Raw genomic sequence first — 21438 nt, forward strand, 5'->3', positions numbered from 1 at the left:
TAGGTATGGAGGTATGTGCCTTTAATTCCGTGAAGTTCTCTGTAAGTTTGAGGCCAGCCTGGTCTACAGAATAAGTTCCAGGCCAGCCAGGGCTTCATAGTGAGACCTACAAACAAAAACAAAACAACAACAAAAACCCTACCTATTTCTCTTTCCTTTCTTTTCTTTAATTTTTGAGACTGTGCCTCTCTACATAGCCTGGAGCTCATTATGCAAACCAGGCTGGCCTTGAACTCACAGAGATCCACTTATCTCTGCCTCCAAAGTGCTAGAATGAAAATCATGTTCCACTAGGCCCAGCCAAAACCCTTCTTTTGGGGGAGGGGCATGGCATGGATTCCATGCAGCAGCCAGAGGTCCACTCTTTCCACTGACAGCCTAGAGACCAAATTCAGGTCTTCAGGTTTGGCCCCAAGCACCTTTATTTGCTGAGCCATCTTGTAAGCTCCATCTGTAGTCTTGTATCAATATTTTTATTTCTTGTGACCGAGTTAGTAGAGTCGGGCGCTCTTGTGCTCACCTGAGCCTTTTAAAATCATTCAACAAATACTCACTGGTCGCTGAGAACACTGAGCTTTGCTAATCTTACAGCTTCCTCCTTAAACAATGCTTTTCCTTTTAATGACTTGCGCACATCTGGAACACAACTGATCATTCTTTAACAAATCAGCTGTAAGCACATTTTACAAGCCAGTGGCTCACATCCCCTCCCAGCCCCCCCCCCTAGCCCCCAACCCACTCAACATCCAGGAAATGCTGTCTGGTTGGCTCTGTGTTCCCACAGTTCCTTTCAGTGTGCTGATTCTGTCTCCAACAGGGGCCATAGCAAGCAGTTCCCATAAGTCAAAAAGAGGAACTCTACGGGGTGCCTTTTCATAGACCAGACATCCAAGGGCACAGCAAGCCCAAGTCACCCAATTGCTGCCTCTGCTTGCTCCACATTCCCTTTATGAATACCTCGCCTTCCACCGTCAGACAGCCAACCAGTAGTCAGTCTCTCAGTGGCACCTCCTGCCTGTAGGAGAATGGCTACAGGTCTAAATCATTTCAAATGTGTGCTTCTGTTTCAAAGCTTGGGCTTTGTTTTTGTTTTGCAACTCTCATTAAAAAAAAAAAAAAGCAATAAAGGAGGCTGGAGAGATGATTCAGTGTTGAGAACACTGGCTGCTTTCCCAGAGGACCTGGGTTCAATTCCCAACACTCAAATGACAGCTCACAAGTGTCTGCAATCCAGGCGATCTGATACCCGCACATAGACACATGCAGGCAAAACACCAAAGCACATAATAAAAGTCAATATATTTTTAAAATTATTTTAAAGACAAGACATTTTTACTCTCTATAGAATACTCTATAGGAGCGAAGGTTGTGCAGAATCGGGTGAACTTAGCTGAGGTCACAAAGCAAATGAGACCTCGATGCTGGCACTAAAACATTGGCCTCCAGTTCATGTGAGCCATCCAATCAGCAAGAATCAGGGAGAAAGTGCCTGCTGTGACCTCAGAGAATCTATTATTCTGAGAGGGCAATAGATTCCTGGGCAAAGGAGGAGCTGGGCCCAGCCTTGAGTCTGTGCTGACTTGGTGGAGGGTGGAGGTGGGTATGAAACCAGTGCCAGTCTCTCAACCTTGAAAGCCTTCCCCAGGATTTTCCCCCACCCCCCATCTGGTTCTATCTCTACATCTCCTCTCCCTAGATGTCCATCCACCTTCTGGAGGAGAACTCCGACGCCCACGTGCTGCTGATGAAAGGTGCTCCAGAGAGGATCTTGGATTTTTGCACCAGTTTCATGCTGAATGGTCAGGAGTACCCTATGGACGAGGAAATGAAGACGGAGTTCCAGAATGCCTACTTAGAGCTGGGAGGTCTGGGCGAGCGCGTGCTGGGTGAGAAGCTGGGGAGAGGGCTTTGAAAGGACGCCATTAGAATAGCTGTTTGTAGGGGGAACGGTTCAGAGTGTTGGGGTTGTGTCGGGGGACACATTGGATGACAGCTGGACCCTTCGTCTCTCTGCAGGGTTCTGCTTCTTGAACTTGCCTAGTAACTTCTCTAAGGGATTCCAGTTTAATACCGATGAGTTAAATTTTCCCATGGAAAATCTGTGTTTCGTGGGCCTCATATCTATGATTGACCCTCCTCGAACTGCTGTTCCTGATGCTGTGGGCAAGTGTCGAAGTGCAGGGATTAAGGTAAATTCCCGACCTCCCCAAAAGTCCTCCACTTGTCACAAATTGAAGAAACTTGTAGAACCCTCAGTCTCGAGTAGATGCCCAACATTCTTGACTGAATCAACTGCTGCCTCCTTGAGCTTATGGTGTCTGCTCTTTGAAGATATCAAACAGGAAGTTCCTTCCAGATGCCTATCTTGAATTTAGTGTTAAAAGCTTGAAAAGTCAGCTGTCTAAACTAAGCCTCAGACCCAGGACAACTCTTAGGCATCAGTAGCTCAAAGGTTGCTGGAAACTCTGAGTATACAAGTTTGAAACCACTGTCAAGCACAGTGCTTCAACCAATGTATGAATGACATTTCTGTTTCTGCTTCTGTCCCCATCTCTCTGTGTCCCTGTATCTCTCCTCTCCTCTCTTCTCCCCTCCCCTTCCTCTCTTCTCTCTGCTCCTCCCCTCCCCTCGCTCCCCATTCCTCTCCTCTCCTGTCTCCCCTCCCCTCTCTCCCCATTCCTCTCCTCTCCTGTCTCCCCTCCCCTTCCTCTCATGTTGTTTCCCTAACCATGGCACCTGGGGAACAAGCTCCTAAACCATGTCACTGATGCCCTACCAACCACAGGAGGAGTTAGTGCTGGGCTGGGCTGTGGTACAGCAAGGTTAAAGCACCTGGAGGCTGGAGCAGACCCAGTGAGGATGAGGCATAAAGCTGGGGACAGCTCCATAGGTCTGACTTGCAGCGCACAGTTGCAGTAATGGGTATAAACCTCTGACCCCCAAAGGAAAACTAGAAACAAAGAGTGAAACTCCACTGTACAAAGTCTTTGATGAAATGGGCCTTGAACTTCAGAGGAAAGCAGCAATGGGGTTTTTTCCAGTTCTGAGATTCTGTGTATTCATGTTTCTAAGTCAAAGACTCATAACTGTTTTTTTTTTTTGAGGGGGGTTGTTTGCTTGTTTTTTTAATGTTGAAGTATCCATCAATACGTAAGTGTGGGTACACACAAGCCACGATGCTCATGCGCAGTTCAGAGAATAACCTTTGGAAGTCACATCCTTCTTTCTACCTTGTGGGCTTCAGGATTTGAACTTGGATTGTCAGGCTTGTTCAGCAAGGGCTTTTACTGAGCCACCTCACTGGCCCAAGATTCATATCTTAGTATATTAGATGTTGATACTTTCTGCCCATACCTTATAGTCTGGATCACCTGCATCTAAGACTTGGGAAGAGCTGCCTAAAGCAGGGGAATTGCAGTCACTTAGGGGGAGTAGGTGATCTCAGTGGGAGCTGCTCTTATAGTAGACCTGTGACTGCTGGCAATTTGTCTGGGTTGTCCTGAACAACGCTTAGGTAAATGATGGTTCACCAGAGCAGAGACTAAAAATGATCTGGGAAATTATAACGTATCAAATGTTTAATCACCACCTTGGAAAACCTCTGAGGCAGTGAGTTCTTTATGGAGAACATCTTTATTACAGAACATCTCCACAGAATAATCAATGTTGCTTCCCCAAAGCTCTGAAACATACCATCCCATATTGTGGAAGAAGGCAGTCAGTCATCGGACGTCTCTGAGCGTTGAGGCAGACTATTAGAGTGAGGAGGAACATTGGGGGTGTAGTCAGCTGTGTTAAGGCTTAAAATTCCAGCTAGCCCGTATAAAAGACACACAATCCAGATATTTTATTTACAAGCCATAAGCCTAGGTTGGGGGCAGGTTTGAAACTGTTGTAACCTGTTTCCCAGCCACATGTCCCTTTCTTGCTTGCTGTTTTTCCTGGCCATGAGCTCATGTTCCATCCCCTATGGAGGGCTCCTTCACTTCTGACTCCTTCCTTCCCTCTATTCAACCTTATTGAAATTCCTTTTCCTCTTAGCGCCTAAACAGACCCTCAAGTATATGGCACTTTCTCGAGGAGGTCTGAGTGGCCACCAGTTCTCCTGTGGGAGCTACACATCCCAAGGAGACAGGCCGGCTTCCCAGAGTATTTTGAGACCCTACCTCATGTTAGCTCTCCTGAGCTTAGCTTTTCTTTTTCTGTTGGGTAAAAGCAAAACAACTCTGCCCCACCACCAACTCTGGGTCCTTACATTAACTAGTAGAATATATCTTTCTTAGGGAAAAATGCTTTTTGGCAACAGAAAAAAAAAGTATTGTCTTTCAGATTGAAATTATAAATATACCTGATGTGGATAAGTATACCTCTATTGGCAATTTATCTCACCTCGGGATCTGTGGGTCTCTTTGGCAAGAAGGGAGCCACAGTGAGCCAACAGGTAGGGGGGCCCAAAGAAGTAAAAATGAGTCAGGATGCCTGCCAGATTAGGGTGTCACCACAGCCCGAGGCATAGCCAGTTCATTCTAGTTTGTGAGGACTCAGAGGCTGGCCATGAGCTAGGAGGCCACAATGCTTTCTGAGCAGGCCTTGTTATGAGTCTCCCTGCAATGTGTACCTCCTGGATGCTCACTAACCTGATGGGAAGCTGGCAGACTCAGCTGAGGAACTGTGACTCATTCTTTCTCCCTGGAGGAAAGTATAAGACAGGTGAATAGCATCATCTTTCAAAATATACAAAATGTAACTGACACATGGGAGCTTGTTCTGAAGCAGACCCTTCCTTCAAGCTCCCTGCCCTGCCCCAAGTGGTGGTGACACACAGCTAATGACCATCACAGACTACATACAGAATAAAAGAAGTCATATAATTGTCACATGGCCCCAAAGCCTTTTACAAGGAAATGATTGGAGGACTGGGCAGGTAGCTGTATGCTCCTGACTTTGAAATCAATGTGATTTTTAAAAATTAAAGAATACTTCCATCATATTTATCACCACGAATTCAGCAGAATGAAAAGACCTGGAACATTAGAAGCCCAGTGGCCTCTACAAAGAAACCAAGCTTTGAAAGCTGTCCTAGGGAACATTTGAAAGTTTCAGATGGTCTGATCTGGGAGGAAAGGGTAGACAGGAGCACAGGACAGATGGTACACGTCTGTGAGAACATGAGAGGTATGGGCAGCGCCATGTAGGAAATCAAATCTTTCCAGAACTTAATGAATTCCAAAAGCAGCTGGATACCCTTTACCTCAAAAGGAACTTTTTTTTTTTTTTTTTTTTTTTTTTTTTTGTAGAATTACACTTCTGTTGTATGAGTGCATCTCTTACAGGAGTACCTGACTGTTTTGGAACATTGCTTCAAGAAGCTCACCAGGGATAGTTAGCATTACATTGTTATTTCTCTGACTGTATGAAGTGCATCTCATACATAAGTATCTGAGAGTTTTGTAACCTTGTGTCAAGAAGCTCCCTCCTGGAATAGTCAGCATTGTGTTTTCACTTCTCTGACTTGGCGATGGGCCTAGGCCACCATTGATGAGCCCCTGGGAAGTTTGCATTGTGGTTGTAACTCAGAATCACCTCACTAGGGGCTCAATCTCAGCCACGTGTACAAAGTAGTTCCCCTTATAGTTCCTTTTTAGTTCCCCACTATCAGGGCAGCCCTAGTCCAAGCCCCTGGTGATCCACTGTCCTGCAACTAAGCTGAATGATCAACATCAGTGGGTTGAGGTACCAGCTCAGTGCAATTGCAGCTTAGTTTAGCACTTGGCTATCTTCTTCCATCAAGTCAGGGGTGCTAGTGATGTGCAATGATGGGGTTTGTGAAGCCTAATAGTTGAGTTCTTTGAGGTAGACCACTTCAGTGTGTCTTTCCACACCTTGGAAGCAGATAGATCTCTTTGGGCCCCTTGTCCCTGAAAGCAGTGAAAACTGTTGCCATCTTCAGATGTCTCACTTACCCCATGAGCACTACTGGCAAAGTTGTGTGGCTGGCTGGAGGGCAGCTAGGAGCCTTTAGACAGGGCTCCCAGCTCTTCAATCCTCATCCCAGAATTATTTGTGGATGGCTTGTCAAGTGTAGGACGCTGTATCAGGGCAAAGTGCACCCCTTTCCCTTCTAAAGCCCTCATTCCAGTGGGGAAGAGGTCACTACACAGGCAAGTGCTAAGTGGCAGCACATGGGAAGAACAGGATGCTAAGAAAGCTTAGAGCAGGAAGAGTCTACGACGAGCTTCCAGGTTGAACGTGCAGGACAAGAGGCAGAGTAAGGTTCTATGTGCACTGGACCTGATGACATATTCTTCTAGGCATCCTTTCATAATGCTTGCTGTGCATTTCTGTGTTGTTGTCTAAAGTTGCCAACAACTTCTGGAACAAAGCGAGTGGAATTCTGAATTTTGTAAGATTTCCAAATGACCGTCCTCTTCGTGGGCAATGCAGAACCTGAAGCATCCGTGTCACTTCAGCTGGCAGCCCTCCCTCCAAGGACTAAAGCCACAGTTGCACAGTCTTGATGTGGATGTGTTGCACTAGGAATTGATCTACTAAATGTGCTATTATGGGGGCACAGTGATAAAGAGTCCAGAGCTTATCTAAAACGTTCTCCTTTTCCTTCCTCCTCCCAATTCAGGTGATCATGGTGACAGGGGATCATCCCATCACAGCCAGAGCCATTGCCAAAAGTGTGGGCATCATTTCAGAAGGCAACACAGCAGAGGACATTGCTGCTCAGCTTAATATCCCTGTCAGTCAAGTCAGTAACAAGTGAGTCCTCTAAAGAACTCAGATATGATATTTGCACCTCTGCCTTCAGCCTGCCCTGATCCCCGCCCCCCCAAAACAAATCACTTCATGAAGTTCCTGGGGTCTCCTGCAGCAAGTAGGATTGTGGGGTTTACACTCTACCAAGTAAAATATAACAGGCAAGCAACTAGGTAATTAGATCACTGGGTTTTCAGAGGAAACAGGAAAAGATCTAAAAGGCAGGAGTGGTTGACAGAGGATCAAGGATGGGATGAGTCAACTTGAGGATGGTACACACTGGGAACAAGGAGAGTGGGTAGGAAAGAAACCAGAACTTAAGAGATTAGTAGAGAATACTGGAATCTGACGTGAGTCCTCAGCACTCTGATGTAGCCTTTGGAAACTCCTTCCCTTAGGTCTATTAAATCCATTGTCGTGCACGGCTCAGAACTGAAGGACATGAACTCAGACCAGCTGGACAACATCCTCAAATCCTATAAGGAGATTGTGTTTGCTCGGACCTCTCCCCAGCAGAAGCTCATCATTGTGGAGGGGTGTCAGAGACTGGTAAGGGAGCCAAGGGGCCCTGGGGGGCTGTTAGAGTCCAGCCACAAAGTCAGCAGGGGAACACGTGGAATGGGTAGAAAGGTACGAGATGGAATGTCATCTTGAACCTTATCAATAGCCTTCAGTTTGAAAGCTCTCTGGAGGCTTAACTAGCTCAGAGGAACAGAAGACACAGCTGAGCACAGATAAATCAAACATGACTGCAAAATGCTGGAATCACGCTGACCTTTGGGGTTGATCCTGAAGCTAACACACAATTTTTTTCACTCGTGTCTGGATTTCACCAGGGAGCCATTGTAGCGGTGACTGGTGACGGGGTGAACGACTCCCCCGCACTGAAGAAGGCCGACATTGGCATTGCCATGGGCATCACCGGCTCTGATGTCTCTAAGCAGGCGGCTGACATGATCCTTCTGGATGACAACTTTGCCTCCATTGTGACGGGCGTGGAGGAGGGTGAGGAGGCAGGGGAAGAGGCAGGGGAGGAGTTAGGGGAGGAGGGGGAGGAGGCAGGGTACCTAATGGTTGGACTTGATCTTTTGAGTGGGGCTTAGTGTGCATTACCTTCATTGCCTATGGTCCCATCCAACCTCCTAATCCTGTAAGGACTGCAAGAAATCACAAGACAAAGCCTCAAAAAATTCCATCAGCTTGGGCTGGAAGAACATGGTTGGTAGTCTACTTATCTAGCAGGCATAAAGCCCTAGGCTTAAGTCCCAACACCACATAAAATACCTATTATCCCAGCACTCTGATGAAGGAGCCAGGAAGATCATAAGTTGAAGGTCATCCTCAGCTACATAGCAATTTTGAGGCCAGCCTGTGTAAAATGAGAGACCTCAAAATAAAAAAAGATCGGGCTGATACTTAAGAGTTCTTTTTAAAGATGAAGTTGGAGTGTTGTCCAGATTTGCCAGGGAGACTGCCACTCTGGTATACGTCATATCTTCTTTATGGTCTCGCTGGGATTCAAGGGTATTTACTTCAGTACACTTTTCAGAGGTAGCCATAGCTTCAGAAACGGAATGTTTCAGTTTCAGGGCCCCATAGAAACTTGTTTGTCTGAATGATGCAGACAAGTTAGAACCAACTGGAGATTTTCTGCAAATTAACTGCATGAACTCAATTGCCCTCTTTCCAGAGAACTCCAAAGAGAATGCCTATAGGAACAGCACCCTATAAGGTTCCCCATAAGGATCCATGCCTGGATCCCTCCTTTCTGTCTGAAGATGTCTTACTAAAGCATACCAATCCCTTTTATCGTAATCTGGTATGAATCTGACAGTTTGCTCATTATTTCAAATCTATTTAGTTCAATAATTTTTTTTAAGATTCTAGCCTTTTCTTTTTTTAAAGATTTATTTAAATTATATATATATATGACCACACTATCCTTGACACACCAGAAGAGGGCATCAGATTCAATTACAGATGGTTGTGAGCCACCATGTGGTTGCTGGGATTTGAACTCATGACCTCTGGAAGAGCAGCCAGTGCTCCTAACCACTGAGCCATCTCTCCAGCTCCCAATAAATTTTTCTAAGCACCATTCGCAAGATGACTATCCCCAGTACAGGAGACAAAGACACAATTCCTGCCCATGAACAACATTCTTTGTAGTGGAGAGAGACAGACAATGAGCAAGACAGATTTCACAGTATGTTAAAGCAATAGGGAAAAAAATAATAAGCAGGGAGTTAAGGAAAGAAATGACAGCCTGTGGAAGAGTAGCCAAGGCTAGACTCAGCCACCTTGCAAAGCAGAAGAGGTGGTACTCTAAGGGATAAGCAAAGTCACAACTTAGGGCAGAAAAATCAGATTAAAACCCAAGCTTGGGCTCTTTCCAATCGGTCTTATTCTTGTAAAGACTTTAACACTGGTCTTTTCAGACACCTCCAGGATTAACTCTGCCCAACTCTGCCTAATTTTCAGAGATCAGGTAACACTAGCCATGGTGGATCCAAGAACAAAGAGTACAAAGTCTGCCCATGGATAACAAATCATGGGTTTGCTTGACAGGCACACAATTTGCAGACAAATCATAGACCCCCCCACCCCACCTCCAAGGTCTGGGACTTCCCAGCATTCTTACGGACCACTCCTTTCTAGCAATCTCTCTTCCCCGGAGTTAGCTTATCAGAGGTGTGTCCTCTGGTTGCTTCTCTCCTTCAGGTCGCCTCATCTTTGACAACCTGAAGAAGTCCATCGCGTACACCCTGACCAGCAACATCCCTGAGATCACCCCCTTCCTGATGTTCATCATCTTAAGCATACCCTTGCCTCTGGGTACCATCACCATTCTCTGCATTGACCTGGGCACTGACATGGTGAGTACCAGGTCTCACTCGGGGGGTTCCTAAGATGGATCAAGTATAGGGGGAAAACAATCTATCCTGTGACAGGACAGCACTAGCGTTTCTTCTGATCTCTGCCTACCTGTCATGCCCACCATTCATCCTCCAGGTCCCTGCTATCTCCTTGGCTTATGAGACACCTGAAAGTGACATCATGAAAAGGCTCCCACGGAACCCCAGAACTGACAATCTCGTGAACCACCGTCTTATTGGCATGGCCTATGGGCAGATCGGTGAGCCTAGGGAAGTGTGGAGGGGTGGGGGACAAAATGGGGAGAGTGGCTATGGCTGGCTACTTAGACACCTCGCGCTGTGCTTGGCTCTGGGACCCACAGAGAACTCTTGATCTCTGAGCTGCCCTTACAGACCAGTAGTAAGGGGGAAAACCTACATAAAATGATAGCTCCCCTTTCCACATGTGAAACAAGGAATAAAGAGATAACACGGTACAGTAGCCCCAAAGCTCTCTTCTGACCTCTGTGGGCTCTATGCCTACAGACATTACCTGCTCCCTCCCCCGACACACATACATGATTAAAATTAAAAATATGTTTCTAAAAAGAGTTTATGATTCAAAGATGACCCTAGAGAGACCAAAGCAAGACCAAAATCCAGCAGGGCAAACTCCAAACTCCTATAGCTCTATGGTTCATGCCAGAGGGCTTAAAGAGCTCTGCTCTGCAGGCTTAACATGGTTAGAAACAAACGTCAGGGTTTTGGAAGCAAGTCTCTCAGAGATGGCAAGATCAGATCGCCAATGACTAGGATCTTCCTCACCATGCAGATACACATAGACCAGCCCCACCTCTGCTATGATCTGTCTTTTGGGACCATTCTCTGAATAGACTCTCTTCCCTGATGACTCTGTCTCTCGCAGGGATGATACAGGCTCTGGCTGGATTTTTCACCTATTTTGTGATCCTGGCGGAGAATGGCTTTAAGCCATTTGATCTTCTGGGTATCCGTCTGTACTGGGATGATGCAAGCATAAATGACCTGGAAGACAGCTATGGGCAGCAGTGGGTGAGTAAAAAGAGTAGGATCTGAAGAGGAACTGAGGGAGTCACCCATGTGTGCTAGTATCATCCCAGCACCTGGGCATGCATGGTAGGAGTACCACAAATTGAAGGCCAACCTTGGCAACACAGTAAATTCAAGGTTAGCCTAGGCTATATGCTATGAGACTTTGTCTCAAAAAAATGTGTGCTCAAGTCTTAGTTGTTGAAGAAAGATACCTTCTGTGCACTTGTGGCTTTGGCCAGTTGAACCTCATAAGGCCATCAGAAGAAGTCCATGTTCCCATGTTCCCATTAGTTCTTACTGTTCCCCACACAACATCTTCCCAACCCGTACCTCAAGCTCCTGATAGTTTTACATTCTCCATGTCTTTCCTACAGTCAAGATGAGGCATGATACTTATTTATAATAGATTAAATCTGTTTAAAAAATAATTTTACATGACAAGAATTTCTCTTATATACTGAAGACATATAAAGTATTATAAAAAGGGTTGATAACAGTTATTTGGCATCTCCAACATTTTGGGGCCCTGTGCAATTCAGGCTTCACTTTCACAGCTTCATACAATGGCCTCTCAGGGCTTTTCTGCACCTTGTCACATGCCTGGCCTCGGTGGCTCTCTGTTACCATGGAAGAATATTCCACACTCCTTTTTGTATCCTTCATGACCTTAAAAACAACATCATGTGAGCGACAACTTGGAACAAACCCTGTCCCCTTTGAATCTCATTTGTAGCAGCCTCTGTTACTGCTTTTTAGAGGCAGAAAATTCCTAGGCCATTTCCTTTTGCAGGGTGGATGCTTAGTTTCCATGTGGGGTCTCTCCCTGAGGGTACCCCTCCCTCTATTCCAATGTGTATCAGGTCTCTCCTCAGTCTCCTTATGGCTTTCAGCACAAGCCTTGGAGGCCAACATTAAACTTCCTGATAGTCCTTTTCTCCCCAGATATACATTTTCTATTTCTCTTCCCTACTTTCTCCTTTTCATTGTTGACTTACATAAGTGATTAGTAATGATTACTAATAAAGTCAATATTAGGCTATCTTGAAATCTCCCCTGCCTAAGAAATTAGTCTGTTACTTCTAAAGATGAGATGAGGGCAGAAAACAGCCACATTCTTTGCCAAAACATCACAAGAATGGTCTGTGGTCCAGTGGTTAATAGTCTTCCCTTCTCAACCCCCTTGACCTGGACCCCCACAATCCACATAGATTTTTGACCCACTACTGTCTTCCAAACTTCTACTAGATTGGCCCAGTAAGCTCTGCTTGCAGCATTCAACTACTTTTCTAGTCTAAAGTACCAAAGTCTTCCTCTTACCTCTGAGAAAACCACAGGGTCAGATATGCTACAGCAAGATTTACGCCTTCACCAACTTCTGTTTTAGTTACATTTCTTTTTCTTTTTCTTTTTTTCCCTACATTTATTTTATATGTGGTTTTGCTCGAATGGCCCATAGAGGTCAGAAGAAGTAGTTGGATCTCCTGGAACTGAGTTAAGCATGGTTACGAACCTTCATATGGGTTCTGGGAACTGAACTTGGGTTCTCTGCAAGAGCAACAACTGCTTCTAACTACTAAGCCATGTCTTCAGCCCAATCACTTTTCCATTGATGTGATAAAACACCTTGACCAAGAGACTGAAAGTTAAAAAAAAAAAAAAGCTTATTCTAGGTTTACAATTCCAGAGGGTTAGAGTTCATGATGGCAAAGCAGTGAGCACTCCACCCAGAAAGTACACTACGTCCAATCTTACAGTTCCTTATCTTTTAAGACACTTTCATTAATCCTACTTACCACAACCCGAGTTGGAAACTGGTTGAGGACCTTGGGATATGACAGTAAAGCAAAATGATCAAGTCACGAGCTTCTTCCCATGTAGACCAAGAATGGCCTCTAAGCCATCACACCTGCCTCTTGCTTTAGCTTCTCAAGGTCTGGGATAAAAGGTGTGCTCCACCACATCAAGCCTATAAGCTCTGAGTCTTATGGGAGGAGAGGAAGTGTGTGTGTGTGTGTGTGTGTGTGTGTGTGTGTGTGTAAAACACACATCAGGTTAATTTTAAGTAAGTCCAAGGGAGACCAGAAAATATTGAAATTGAGATACTGGTATGAGATAGAAGGATAAACATGGAAGATAAATAAGCCTGAAATTTAAATTGCAGAAAACCTCTAGGTATCCGAAAGGGTATAGGATGATATCTAAAGCTTAGCTGTGAGAGCCAGCTGCCTACTGAGATGTAGAGGATAACAGAATTAGAGAGGATAAAAAAACTGGGGAGCCATGGCAATGGAAGATTATTCATAAATATGAAATTTAAATCTCAAGAGAGAGAGAGAGAGAGAGAGAGAGAGAGAGAGAGAGAGAGAGAGAGAGAGAGCAAGAGACAGTGAGCCAGATGCCAACGTCTCCAAGTACTGGCAGGGATTGGCACGGATGGTGGGGAGCTGTCGGGCACACAAGTACGCTGGCTGGGCTTGGCCTATGTTCCATGTTTGGCTCAACAAGTTTTTGTCTGTTTGTTGTGTTTGCTTGTTTGTCTGAGACAATGTTTTACTAGGCAGATCAGGCTGGTTTTGAATGTAAAGGTCCACCTGCCCCTGTCTCCCAAATGCTGGGATTTAAGGGGTACACTGCTTCAACCTTAGTTTTCTAATCATTTGAGGCTTTTTCATTTCTAACCAAATATAACTTAAGGCACATCCCAAGTGTTTTTACAGTTAGTATCTTAATAGTGTGCAAACTTACCTACAATTTCTTATCTATATTTAGAAACATGTTGTTTCTAGACACGGGTTCTTTCCTCCAGCCCCCCCCCCAGTCTAATTTAGATGCATCTCTTCTGTGTTCCTATAGTACTCCTGACTCTTCTGTTATAACTTATCTATTATTGGCATTGTTAGCATTATTATGCCTCCTACTAGATTCTAAGTCCCTTTACATACACAATACAAATGAAAACGCCATGGGTTGAATGAAAGAATGCCTCCTGTCTACCATTCTATGGGACCTTGAGACCTCAAGTATTCTGGGCAAGCATTCTACAACTGAGCTGCAGCCCCAGGCTTCTGTCCACCGCTGTTCTCAGACATTCCTCCCTGATCTGTATTCATATTACCCTCTGGTTCTCCCTTCTTTTCTGACTTATGACCTCTGGGCTCTGCTGGCCTAAGTCCACCTTCTTTTAATCATATTCCTAGTTTATTCCATACGTACTGAGGTGTGCTACATTATTATTTAATAGGCAAAGTTCGGTGAAAGGATCCAAAGAACTTTAAGTCAAGTAGGGAAAATACACAAACACTGTAAGAAAGACAGAAAGACAGCTATGTGCACAGCATTAGAGGCATCCAGAGAATGCAAAGTTCAGACTCTGGGTCCTGAAAGGCAAGAAAAACAAGAAAATTTCTGGGTATATCTAAGCTTCTTTCTGACCCAGATGCCACTTTTTTTGCTCATCCTACCCCCAGACCTATGAGCAACGGAAGGTGGTGGAGTTCACATGCCAAACAGCCTTCTTCATCAGCATCGTGGTCGTGCAGTGGGCTGACCTCATCATCTGCAAGACGCGCAGAAATTCACTCTTCAAGCAGGGCATGAAGTGCGTGCCCACGAATAGCTACCAACCCTCCCACGCACCAGCACGCCCGTTCCTCCATTTTTCTCCCTGTGTCTATTACACTGACCACTTTTTCCTCCCAGAAACCAAGCCCTAATATTTGGACTGCTTGAGGAGACAATCCTGGCAGCTTTCCTGTCCTACGTTCCAGGCATGGACGTAGCCCTGCGAATGTACCCACTCAAGTGAGTAAGGGAAGGGATGCCAACTCAGGGTCGACATTTGGGAGGAAGTGGGAGAAAATGTGTGTTTGAAAAGGACAATCACCATGTAGGGACTGCCCACATTAGTGGAGCTACTCTCAGTGACTTGTGAGGTTCTTTCCTGCTCAAATACATGGCCTTTATTTAGGGTGGTATCAGAGACTATGTCAGGCGATCACGAGCTCTGCTGGACTTGCAAATTCAGCAGACTTAGCAGTGTTTAATTGAGTGAAATTTTATGACGGCATCTGACAGAGCTGGGCAAGGCTACATGTTTCTTGGTCCCAATCTAATCGTGGCAATAGTCTAATTTTCCAGGTAGAGTGGTACATACCTGTAATCCTAGGAGACAAAAACAGAGGCCTCCGGGGATTCAAGGACATTCTTGGTAACATTGTAAGTTTGAGGCCAACCTGAGATGGAAACCCTGTCTTAAAACAAAGAGCCAAATTTATGACACACACACACTCACTCTCTCTCTCTCTCTCTCTCTCTCTCTCTCTCACACACACACACACACACACACACACACATATGCACACACAAGCACACACGTACACACATCTGTTTTAATGTGGGAATGTTTTACTCTAGGAGATTTAATAATGTATCAATCTGTTTTAGCATGTGAACGAACACACTGAAATCCTTAGTGTCTGGTTTCTTATCTCATTCAAGTCACAGCTTTTTATTGTGCTTTGCTTTAACACTAATACACGCTTATGAAATCTTTTGAGCAGGCTGTCATACTCACGGCCCCAGGCTGGCTTTGCACTTGCTGTGCAGAGAGCATGACCTTAAACCCCTCCCATGTCAGTCTCCCAAGTGTCAGGATTATAGGTGTGTGTTACCATGCTCAGCTTTGGTTTGTAATCTTAAAATCTAAAGAGCAACTGAGGGCATAGCTCAGTGACAGAGTGCTTGCCTAGGATGTATGAAGCCCAGGGTTCTATTCCCAGGACTGAAAAAATCCAAAATTTACTAAGAAATAAAAGAAAAATGGAAGAACCTGTCCTATAGCCACAATGTCACCTTCACAGGAGACATTTAGAATGATTTAGTGTGTGCTGTTCTAATTAGTTTCCTACGTTTCCACGTGCTTTGCTTACCTATCCCTTACAGTGTTACACACACTGCTTCATACAATACAGGCACTCAATTGATAGTTGGTGGTGGAAGTAGCCTTAGACGTTGGCAATCCTAAGTTTGAAGCTCAGCTCTTTATATTTTGTGACTTTAAAGACATATGGCACTCTCCTGAGCCTCTGCCATCAGCACACATCTGGCAGGGCTTGGGAATCGAGTGCAATGGCAGAGCACACGCAGAACATGTGTGCAACCATATGAGACTTCTTGTGTATAAATAAATGCTTAGGCCAATAGCTTGGCTCTGTTCCCTGACTAGCTCATATCTTAATTACCATTTATTTGATTCTAAGTCATGCCCTGTGGCTGATTACCTGGTCCTCGGTTTCATACGACCAACCGTCTTCCTCTGTGTCTGGGGGGAATCTCCCATTTCTGATTGTTATTCCAGAATTCCACTCTCTCTGCCAAACTCCCCACCTCCTATTTCCTGCCTCAGGTGTGTGCTTTTACACAGTGCCCAGGAGATTCTCTCCACACATATGTGTGGCCCTGGGGTTGTGCTCCAGCACCCGGGAGAGAAAATGGAATCTGGCTGAGTGTTGAGAATTACACGGAGAACTTGGTTTTGAGCACTGGGCATATCTGGCTATGGAGAAAGTTTTATTACTACTTTCTCTGCTCTGGTTGCTGAGGATGTCAATAACAAATGGAAATGAACCTACTGTACTCTGTAGGCATCTTGGACACAACACTGAGCACCTAGTATTATTTCGTGGGCCTGTTCAGCTCATTTTTCTGATCTCTCTGAACTCTTCAAGATAAAGGAGCATTATATTTTTATATCTCAGTACCTTACACAGATCCAGGGTGTACACATAACTGCTGTTCAATGAATGGAAAAGTATTTGTGTGACAAATGAACCCTGCCCCATGTCTGTACTGTCCAATATGGCTGCCATTCTCTATGTGTGATGACTGAGATCTAGAAAAGTATGACTAATGTGCATGAAGTGTGTATTTGAAATTTTAACTTTAACTCAAAGTTAAAAATTAAAGCAACCACTGGGCACACTTTTAATTCCAGCACTCAGGAGGCAGAGGCAGGCTGATCTCTGAGTTTGGGGCCATCCTGGTCTACAGAGTGAGTTCCAGGACAGCCAAGGCTACATAGAGAAATCCTGTCTCAAAATAAAATAACATTAACTATGTCTATAAACACAGTTTGAGCTACAGATTGGTGCTATAATTTATAATCCCAATTTTGTAGGAGACTAAGACTGGAGAATCAGGATTTTGAGGCCAGCCTGGCAATGTAAAAGCCCATTTCAAAAATAATGGGCTAGAGAGAATGAATAATGGCTCAGTGGTTAAGAGCACTGACTTCTCTTCCAGAGGTTCTGAGTTCAATTCCCAGAAACCCATGATGACTCACAGCCATCTGTAATAGGATCCGATGCCTTCCTCTGGTGTGTCTGAAGACAGTGCACTCACATACATTAAATAAATAAATAAATCTTTAAAAAAATTAAAGAAGAAAGGAAAAGAATGATAACTTTATTCCTTTAGATGGTATTTTCTTTTAGCCATTGAAAATCATATCTAAAGTAGGGCAGGATGCATACCTGTGATCCCAACACTTGAGAGATGGAGCCAGAAGGACTGGGAACTCATAGTCCTGCCTGATTCCACAGCAAGTTCAAGGCCAGTGTGAATGATGAGAGCCTGCAGAGAGGGGTGGGGGGGACACTTAGTACCTGAGTAGGACAGGTAAGCAGAACAGGACACCCACCAGATTTCCAAGGTTTAGTATTTAAAAAAGAATTTAAACTATTTGATTAGTCATGTTTATATTGATTAGCATGGGAGTATATGCCTGCATCTCAGCACTCAAAGGCTGAGGCAGGAGGATCTCAAGTTTGAAGGCAGATTGGGCCATATGGAAAGACTCATTTATATATGAAGCTAAATATATTTATATATGTTATACAGTATATATTGAAATATTGATTAAATAATAAATATATTTGATATATATTGATATATTGAGTTAAGCAAAATTATTACAATTTATTTCTCATGTTTTACTTATCTTAATATGGGCATTAGAGAACTTTAAATTTTACATGTGGTTTACATTATATATATGTATTTTTTTCTATGTGTGTGCATGTTTATGTATGCATATGATGTGTGTTCTTATAGGAGAGCAGGTGGGTGTGTACTACATGAGAAGGTCAGAGGATAACTGCTAGTCTTAGCCTTTACCTTCCAGCTTGTTTGAAACAAGAGTCTCTCTTGTTTACAGCTTCATGTACTAGGCCAGCTGGTCTACCTGATCCTGGAGATTCTCCTGCCTCTGCCTCCCATCCCCCATTAGGGGATTACACAGGCCTGTGCTACTATACCTGACTTTTATTCTAGGGATCCGAATACAGGAGATAAGGATTGTGCAGCAAGCACCCAATCCACTGAGCCATTATCTCCATCCATCTCCCAGCCCTTGTATTCTATTTCCATTGAACAGTTGAACAGTGTTATTGATTTATACCCTGTTCTCTATGTCACTCAAGGGTATAAAACTCGTTGAATCCATCTTCCTGATCTCTAATTATAGAAGAGGCTCAAAGAGAAAAACAAATAAGTGTCTGTCTATTTTGCAATGTAGAAGTACGTGTAAACACTCGTGAATAAATGTATAGATTGCCTTCTTTAGCTGCAAAGCTTAGAGAATGCAGCAAAAAGCAGCAGGAGGAAGAGGGGACTGTCAGAAACTCATTGTCAGTTGGCAATATTTATAAATGCCACATTAACTCTGGATAAGACATTTATTATATGGCCATTGGCATTTATATTTCTGTCTTGTGTCTTTTCTCTCTGCCCCCAAACGCTTAGTACTGGGGTTCCTACCTTCTCAAAGGGAAAATCCACTGTTCCTCAGTTTGCCTCTACATCATCAGTTCCCCCGAACCATTGCTCCCCGCCCTTCACTGGCTTGTGCTTCTTGAACCACCCTGACCAACTCTTGCTCTCTGCAGGATAAACTGGTGGTTCTGTGCACTTCCCTACAGTGTTCTCATCTTCATCTATGACGAAATCAGAAAACTCATCATCCGCAGACGGCCCGGTGGTAAGGCTACCTACCCTGGAACTTACCCACCTGGTCCCTCCACACCTGCTGGCTTTCTCTACCTCATGTGCTTTGCTCTTCCTCGACCCTGGTCATCTATTCCTGTCCTCACTTGTTCCTCCCCATGCTTGGGGTCCTGTTGCATATGGCAGCCTCTCCACCTGCTTCTTATCTGCCTGGCTATCCAGATACCTTCTCTCAGCTCACGCTGTCTCTTCTCCACACACAGGATGGCTGGAGAAGGAGACATACTACTAACGGCATCAGAGAGAGATCTTCACACATTTGTCTCACAAAAGCCAGGACTGAGTATAACAATGACACCTGAGATAAAGCTGAGCAGGGGGCACAAGTGTATGGGCTGAGTTTATTCTCCATGAGAAAAGTTCCTGGGGCTGGAGCGAGAGCATCTGGTAGGAGATGGAGTGGGTTGAGAGAAAGCCCAGCCTGCTCTGCACAGCAAGTAGGTGCAGTCTGATTCCATCTGGCAGCCAGTCTAGAGAATAAATACTTGGAACAACCCTCAGGTTACTTGGTGTGTAGAAGTCTGATTTGGAGGGAAGAGAGTTTAGCAGAGTTCCCTTCCTGCACTTACACTGTAATTAGGCAAGGGAGACCTCGAGGGACCTGAGAAGATACTTTAAAATGTACTAGAATCCAGCATCTGAGCTTGGTGTGGGGCCACATACTCTTACTACCAGCGTTTGGAAGGCAGAGGCAGGTGGATCTCTATGAATTTGAGGCCAGCCTGTCTACATGGTGAGTCCCAAGACAGACGGAGTTACATTGTGAGACCCTGGCTTTACAAACTGAAGATCAGGCACACTCATCCCTGAAGGCTATTTCCCATTTTGAGATCAATCTCAGATGTCCTGTCAGTGTAAGGGACAAAAACTGCCCTCAAAGTGTAGCTAGAACCAGATAACGAAAGGGAGACGAGATCAGCTGAGCTGCATGGTGTAGGGGTACCACAGAACTCATATCTGTACCCACACTTGGGGCTTGTGGGGGCTGAATAATCTAGACCCTGACTTGGATTTTCTCAGACCAGACTATAGGCCACAGTGATGTTGTCCTAAAAGAGACCTAATAATATCAGGTCCAGCAAGGTTCAATGAGTGGGGAACGGCAGGGTGGGGTTGGGAGGTTCCCTCCTCTTGTATATGGGGTAGACTGTGATTCCTGCCCTTTAACCCTGTCATGACATCTCTACACTAGCTATCCCATCCTTTAACCTTTTCTCTCTGGTTTAGCATTGAGACAGTTATGTGCATATTTGTTTGTGTGCAAATACTGTATCACTGAGCTACATCCTGAGCCCCGTACCCAAGGTCTTTATTGGTCTGGTCTGGGTAAAAAGGTACAAGAAGCCACTCCCCTACCTACCCTCCTCTCTGGATTCTTCCTCCCTTGTCTTGCCCCCTCTCGAACTCATTTCAGCTCAGTGAGCCTCTCTGCTTGGCTTATGACTCTCAGTTCACTTCGGGAACTGAGCTATCTGACCAAATGATAGAGGAATTCTGAGGGAAACCAGAGGAAAAACCAGCAGCTGTTACCAAAAATGCCCCCCCATGCAACTGCACACCTTCTGGCATTGGGCCAAGGACCAAACCCACCATCAGTCCTCGGCACCACGTTCCCTCCACGCATACCAGTTCATAGACAAATCCAGGGGCCTCATTCTAGAGCCTGTATTCTTGACCACTTTTCAAATTAGTGGCATCTCAGACCAAACAGTTACAAACAGGGCTAAATAAATGAATATATAAATAATATCTGGGACACTGATAGAGGACTATGGCTGGCAGAAGACAAAACAGACACCTCCCACCGGACGGTGTGGCCAACCCCTCTTTGTGTCAGGCCCCTTTCTCAGAGGTTTCCTTCTGTTCCCTCCCTCCCTCTTCTAGCGCAAGGTCTCCTGGGGACAGAGCTGTATCAGTGTGGGGTCCACCCCGGCTGCTGACAGGGCTGAAACAGACCCTGGAAGATGGAAGCAGGGGTGGAGAGGTGTGTGAGTGAGATGGGGAGGGGGAGGGGGAGGGCCCGGCGCCTCAAGTTTCAGTTGTGAGGAGCTTTGAGTGTCTGGTGGGTTAAAAATACAGACACCCCAACTCAGGGTCATTTGATATGGGTAGCCGAGGCATGTTAGATTCAGAGGCCTGCACTCAGGGAGCCTGGAAGGAAGGGGACCGAGGAGAAAGTAGAAAGCAAAACATTAGAGAGGAGGCCTAGAGTAGTGTTGTTGGAGCTGAAGAGAGTAAGGTAGAAATGAGCCATAAAGGGCCACCAGAGCAGACTGGTGGCTTACACAGACAAGGAGGAGTTGAAGTGGTCAGGGTCACCACAGAGTCCTGTCTCACTCCAAAGGTCCGGTTAACGATGGAAGAGGGCTGGTGCTCCAGTGTCTGTTGAGATCGTTCCCTCTCCCCAGAACCCTGCAGAAATAGACACCAAAGCTAGGTCATCTCCCAAGCAGGCCTCTGCCTGGCACACCAATCACTCTCTTGAGAGAAGAGGAGACTGGATTCCGAGATCCCCTCAGCTCCAGTGCCATGCTCGGACTCTCTCTGGCCTCTCCTGCTACAGTGACAGCTGTCCCTCTTGGACCTGTTATGTTCTTAAGTATGTTAAATTAGCTGTGTGAGTTCTACCCCATGGGAATGCAAGAAGTTATTTTGCTAACATAACCTTATACTTCTACCTAGATGC

The 21438-nt window shown here is 45.2% G+C and overlaps 1 protein-coding gene across 1 annotated transcript in view; it reads left to right on the forward strand.

Annotated features, from left to right (window-relative positions):
• Positions 1-19055, forward strand: part of LOC308423741 (sodium/potassium-transporting ATPase subunit alpha-4) — a gene marked incomplete at its 5' end in the record, with an annotated part of 35171 nt that extends 16116 nt beyond the window's left edge. Inside the window, 12 exons of the mRNA XM_080920520.1 lie at positions 1697-1886; positions 2017-2189; positions 6635-6768; positions 7164-7314; positions 7602-7770; positions 9487-9641; positions 9778-9901; positions 10546-10691; positions 14159-14289; positions 14391-14492; positions 18635-18726; positions 18956-19055. Of these exons, the coding sequence (XP_080776646.1) occupies positions 1697-1886; positions 2017-2189; positions 6635-6768; positions 7164-7314; positions 7602-7770; positions 9487-9641; positions 9778-9901; positions 10546-10691; positions 14159-14289; positions 14391-14492; positions 18635-18726; positions 18956-18984 (1596 nt within the window). The 3' untranslated portion in view covers positions 18985-19055. The remainder of the gene's footprint in view (positions 1-1696; positions 1887-2016; positions 2190-6634; positions 6769-7163; positions 7315-7601; positions 7771-9486; positions 9642-9777; positions 9902-10545; positions 10692-14158; positions 14290-14390; positions 14493-18634; positions 18727-18955) is intronic.
• Positions 19056-21438: the final 2383 nt, after the last annotated feature.

This window comes from Micromys minutus (genome assembly GCF_963924665.1).
Source record: "Micromys minutus genome assembly, chromosome: 1".
Lineage (NCBI taxonomy): Eukaryota > Metazoa > Chordata > Mammalia > Rodentia > Muridae > Micromys > Micromys minutus.